The sequence below is a fragment of the Opisthorchis viverrini genome (assembly GCF_000715545.1).
Source record: "Opisthorchis viverrini unplaced genomic scaffold opera_v5_768, whole genome shotgun sequence".
NCBI lineage: Eukaryota > Metazoa > Platyhelminthes > Trematoda > Opisthorchiida > Opisthorchiidae > Opisthorchis > Opisthorchis viverrini.
Genome location: NW_008752444.1, coordinates 15,709 through 21,658, shown reverse-complemented (window position 1 = coordinate 21,658; position 5,950 = coordinate 15,709). Strand labels below are relative to the sequence as shown.

The following is a 5,950-nucleotide window of genomic DNA, read 5'->3' as shown; positions in this document are numbered from 1 at the left end:
TTGCACGTCCTATGCCCGAGACTGAATTAGCCTCGGTGAATATAATTCATATCAACTGAGTAGCCCTACAATCCACATACCCATCACATGAGCGCTTTTGTGTCACGCAACTTGAATCCGTCTGACACTTGCAAATGGAACGCTGGTCTTCCCTTGTGTTCCAGGAACGTGGTAAACTGCGGTTTATTGATGAGCGAGAATAGCGAAATGATTGTATACTTACGCTGGTGTGCCTGGAACACCACGTCGCCAATCTTAACAAATTTACTACGATGGTACCATAAGTTAACGTTGAACAGCATGAACGTTGCCGACCAAAATACAAAGATTTTAATTTAATTTCTAATTCAATTTCTATGTTTGACGAAACTTCAGAAATAGGCATGGCAAAATGAAATTGCAGAGTCAAATTTGCCTCAAGAACTTAAACTACCCAGATGAGTTTGACTCCATTGAATGGGGCTTATATCGCGTCGCCATTCCGACGGTTAAAATCATTTCAAAAACGAGTGCTTGTCACAAAATCAAAATTGGCGCTATCCAGGTTAGAGGTTGCGCAAGTGTCGCCAGGATCCCACCAATTTCATGACTTATATCCCTTCAGATTTGTGCTGGATTGCGGACGCTAATCGATATCTAGTTTTGCAACTGCTTCAATTAGGAAAAAAGTTCCGTTCGAATAGCACAGCCTTTCAAACAATATTGAACATTACAAGATTTTCATTCAACAATCAACCTTTAGAATTTTTTGGACATAAAAGTACTTTAGTATATCCGGGTAGGTAATTGGCTCATCTTGATCTATGTTTTGGCGACACAGAGGAGAACGAATACCGAATAATTTGAAAAGACCAATACGTTTTCTCTTGAGTTTGCATTTAGATTATATCTCGACCCAAAACAAACAAGACGCTGAATTTTCTAATTAGGATTGAAAATCTACATCGTATTGTACATTTTGAAATCGTTTATAAATTAACCAATGAGACACGCTGACGTAAATTAATGATCGCATTGCTTTATGCAATTATTGCATAATATACGGCCACCAACAAACTGGCGTTTTTTTTATCACGATAACCTATATTTGGAGGCTTACAGAGCAGGCTTCGGGATCAATAAATGGGTGCGATTTTGACATTAGCGTACACAAACTGTGCAAATCAATGTCGATCACATCATTTGTGAAATACGTCAAGGTCGAGTGAATCAGTATAAAATAAGGCAAAGCAGATGAAACAGCAAACAGTCTAAGAATTCTGGTCACCAATAATTATGTCAATATATTTTATGCTTATTGCCGCTGGTTTGTGTAGGTCACCTTTATTGTGAAATTCAACATCGTACGCGTATACACATATTACGTAATTATTGTGCATTTTAATTATTTGTTTTAGTGCAAAGCGTCCTGGCAAGGAGTATCCCAAAGTATGACTTATGTATTGGTGAGAGTAAGAAATGATATTTTTTACAAGCTGCATGTATTTTCCGACACGCGAGTGATGTAAAAATGTGAGCACAATAGGATGTCTACATCCTCGGTGATTGTGTGATTCAGATTCAAGTAAATTTTTACGCCTCCAAACACACTGTTCTAAAATGCAGGAGAAAACTCAACTCCCAGATAGGAATACTTCCGGTATCGAGAAAGAATGACAAAACATACATCTGACATTCGCACCCAACGTTTATATTTAAAATTTTATTCTTATTAGAGCATTACCAATTCATGTAAACGAAGCACTGAGATGATGTTTGTGCACAAATACTATCAAACGAATGAACTTTTAGTAATCCTCGATGATTTCACTTCTGGAGACAACTTGATGGCGTCGTCACAGGGCATATTAAACCTGGTTAACTGCGATCGGAACGTTCCCGTTGCAGTGGTATTCATTGGAGACCGAGATTTCGTCAGATTGATCACTAAGAAATACATTGCACCCTGTCTCCATTCTTTTGTGGCACTTAGATATTAGTTCCTAACGCGTTTAAGCCCCAAAGCAAATACATTTTTCAAGACGGTTGAATTACCGAATTAACTGTAATGCCATCGTTGACACGGGAAAAAATTCGGGAAATAAGCCTCAAATCGGAGGGAGCACACAAGCTATAGAATGGCTTTTCCACGTGTATGCTGGAAAAGTCTACCGAATATAAATTACACAAACATCAGTTTTCCTTAGAAACGACGATCGATCAGAGGGTCAGATGAACCACAATCATATTGTTGGCTCATATGCAAAGCTATTTGTTCGCTTTCGTTTCCAAAAGACTGCATGATATAGGGCCTCCGATGCCACTCACCACTGGAAGAAATGCATCAGCAGATTTCGCCCCATTTCTTTTGCAGATTGATTATTATTATTGGCTGTTCTTCCGTTCTTTCACAATAATTTTTAAATTCTTAGAAGCATGCGGAGATGATCCACAAGAAGATGATGGTAAGTGGTTAATAACCTTAGAAACTAAATCCTGTAGAGCTATATGAACATGAAGTTCTTGGGAAAATCATGCTGCCTATCGGTGCACGTGTTGTCTGGCTAGCCTCGACTTTCCGGCCATTCAGTCAAGCACAATAAAAACTGCTTTGTTCATAAAAATATAAATACAAACACGGATTTTAAGCCTGTCCCTTGTGTGTTCGTGTGTGATACACGATTTGGAAGACGTGCTTGGCTGTCTAGCACACAAAACCACGGCAACAGGTGAATAACCACAGTAGGCTTTCTTCAAAACCTGACGCGGTCGATCCAAATGATCACCGTCTAAATTTGGGTAATATAATACTCAAAAATGAAGTTCAGCAGTAGTCCACACCATGGCTGTCGAACAGAGAATGCATTTCAGATCTGAATCTTTGTGGAGCGTAATTGCGACTTGGATGAGCGTAGAATTCAGGGGGATTGCTTGATGGAAATCCTCAGAGGAGAAAATTTACTCCGAAGCAATTTTACGGATGAAGCTTGTGTTTTTATTCATGTGCATCTCAGTAGTAATTGTTTTTTTTTCGTTTCAGATGCAGCAGTTGAGAAAGTGGATTCGTGTTACGGTAAGTACGCAAAAAATCAGCTGATTATCGATTTGTGAATGGCATCTCGTCCAGCCACCCTTCAAAGTACTACGTTCGCGTCGTTGGTTCACGTCTTTCCGGATTTGCGTTGTAATCCGGGGAGAGTTTAAGCTATTATATCCGGAGAGCCATGACACGGGATCGGAAATCCGAAAGATTTTTTGCCCAAGAAATCCGATAAAAATCGGAGCAGGTTTCAACTGCGAGCATTTTGTTCACTCAATTTTATGCCAAATAATTCTATTTGTTCCTCTTCAGATCTGTGCAATTACGAAGAGAAGAACCGTTGCGTAGGTCTGTCAGGTCGTTAAAGTTCACGTGCAATGATGAGCCTAATATATTTGAAAGCAATTAGGTTTTTTGAACTTTCGAATGGGTTTTGCAAACTCACATGGGTCAGGGTAATGAAATCGTCATCCACGCCGCCGTGGCTTGTATGTTCGCGGCGGAGCACTCGATAAGAAATATCTGGTTAAAAATAGCTTAGGGTTGGCGAGTCAAAACTAACTCCGTGTTTCAAAAGCAACCTGTCTTACTATTTGGCGGCACGAGTAGCTTCTGTTCTCACAAAGCTCACACTGCATGATCTGAGGTTTTAATTATTGTGACTGTAGCTGCGACATTAGACACCCTTGATTAAGCCCCACACATAACCCATTTTCACTGTATGCTAGAAGCTTCCACATGACAGAGTGTGCTACAAATTATTAGAACACCACAGAGTTTTATTTTAACAATTTCTTCCAGAGGAGCACAAGAAAAACGAAGGCAAAAGACGTGGGTTTTAACCATGGACACGGCTCTATTATTGTCTGCCATATTCGCGTGATCAACTACCGCGCACCTACGTTAAACTTTTTAGCAAAATGTCGCCATCCACTTGGTTCAATCACTTGAATTATACAGAAAAATACTGCACCATTCATGGCACAACCACCCAATGTGGCCGCTATGTGACGAAGTTGCTTTCTCTAAATCGAGTGTCGGATTATAGACGCCGGGTAATGACAAACCGTGTTCTTGGCCCGGCTGCCCAAATTGTGCAGTGAAAAATAGTTGAGATATGCGTGTTCTTAAAAGAAGTCGAACCATACGAAAGATCAAATATAATCTAGATTACTGCGGAACGCGAGGGAGCTGATCAAAGTGCCTAGATTTTTGGGCAAAGTCTCAAAATGCGTAGCCATATTTCAAAATATCTGAAAAGCGTTGTTTGAAGAAAGAAGACGTTATAAGTTATTTTATTATGTCCGACACTGTCTTGGATGAATCCACCTAAAAATGTGAGAAAGGCACAACACGATCTCATATCCAGACATGTCCTTCCTTATTGATCTGCAACGCCGATCTCCAGGTAGATGCTGGAAAGATGCTCTGGACCGCTGCGTAGGTGAGTTTGTTCAAAATATCATGCATTTGCACCGTATAATTCATTATTAATTGACCAACATTTACAAAGAAAATATGTAGCTGAGCGAATTCGTCCACTCACGGAAGGTCGCAATACGTAACTCGTCGTCAATTATTCCCTCAAAAATTTGTGTGACGACAATGTTTTATTTCATAGTAACTCAAATGCGACCTGGGGCTGCATATAACAAAATGCTCTTTTTGCTGCAGTCCGGTGCGCTGAAGACGAACTTTGCTTAAGTGAGTTTTCCTAGCTATCTTCCTTCAGTCAGTTAGCGGTGACTAGTTCGGTTAGCTTTGTCAACAAAAGTAATCTCAAGTAACTAATGCGCACACAGTCACTACTATGCAATTTACCGGTACGCGGCGGTCTGCATAAAATCTCGTTGACTGCCTACTAACTACTTAATACTACTAACTTGGATAATACGATGATATCAGTATGCGAGCCCTAATTTCGATGGATTTTATTCACGCGAGTCGCAGAATTCGGAAATGTTACCATTTTTGTCTTATTTTATACATAAAGCATCATCTAAATTGAAATTAATATACAAAATGGTCTTTAACATCCACCAATATATTGTATTTGTACTTGGACCGTTGCGTTGAGGTAAACCATTCACATTTAGCAATCGCGTGAGGTATCCCAACCGCTTGAGAGAGCAATTTTATTACTCAAGCTGACTGAACTTTAGCAGCGGTTGCGTGGTAAAACAGCGGTCGCCATAAATGTATGACGCTGAAAATATGTTTTGTCTGTAGGTGTGTGATTGGCCTTAGCATTATTTCGATTTCATTGCTGAAACTCGCCTGTTGCTCACAAGTGACATGGTACCTGCAAAACGCATTCGGTTTATCCAGACCGACTCAGCAGGTGTGCTATTACGCTGTTGAAAAAATTTGCTTACATGGACATAACTACACGCGACATATTTGTGTTTGCGCCGATTAGTGTTGTGCTTGTAAATGTTTCGAGCAAGAATTTACCCACTTTTACCAAAGGTTGACGTACTAACGCTTGTAAAATGGACATAGAGTTTTCGATTAAATTGTGTCCTTTATTGGCGTGCTAGTAGATAGAAAGCGGTGTTGATGCATTCATGCGCCGTCATGTGTTTGCTCACCGAGTGGGTTACGATAAAAACGGCCGCTTTACAAAGCGATGAATAATGCTAACCGCAGCCGAAATTCTTTAGTTATTCTCATACGAAGAATTTTTTGGTTGATGGGCGCCTTACATGAGTAATTCTGTGTGCTTTCCCGATAGCGCTATATGCGAATTCAGCAGGCTAGATCAACCAAGTGTACTACTGTCATTAGTGCATTTCGTGAGGGTTTTACACCTTGACTTTCCGAAAATTTGAAAGCACCAATAATAAGTGACAAATATGATGTCATTCAACCTGGATGAATGATTTTCAGAAACATGCCGCGCCTTATATTATCGGCCTGGTGAGTCCCAAA

The 5,950-nt window shown here is 40.1% G+C and overlaps 1 protein-coding gene across 1 annotated transcript in view; it reads left to right on the top strand.

Annotated features, from left to right (window-relative positions):
• T265_15717 (hypothetical protein) overlaps window positions 1–5,950 on the top strand; it is a gene marked incomplete at both ends in the record, with an annotated part of 19,168 nt that overhangs the window by 7,490 nt on the left and 5,728 nt on the right. Inside the window, 3 exons of the mRNA XM_009179006.1 lie at window positions 2,412–2,444; window positions 3,020–3,052; window positions 3,332–3,363. Coding sequence (XP_009177270.1) covers window positions 2,412–2,444; window positions 3,020–3,052; window positions 3,332–3,363 — 98 coding nt within the window. The remainder of the gene's footprint in view (window positions 1–2,411; window positions 2,445–3,019; window positions 3,053–3,331; window positions 3,364–5,950) is intronic.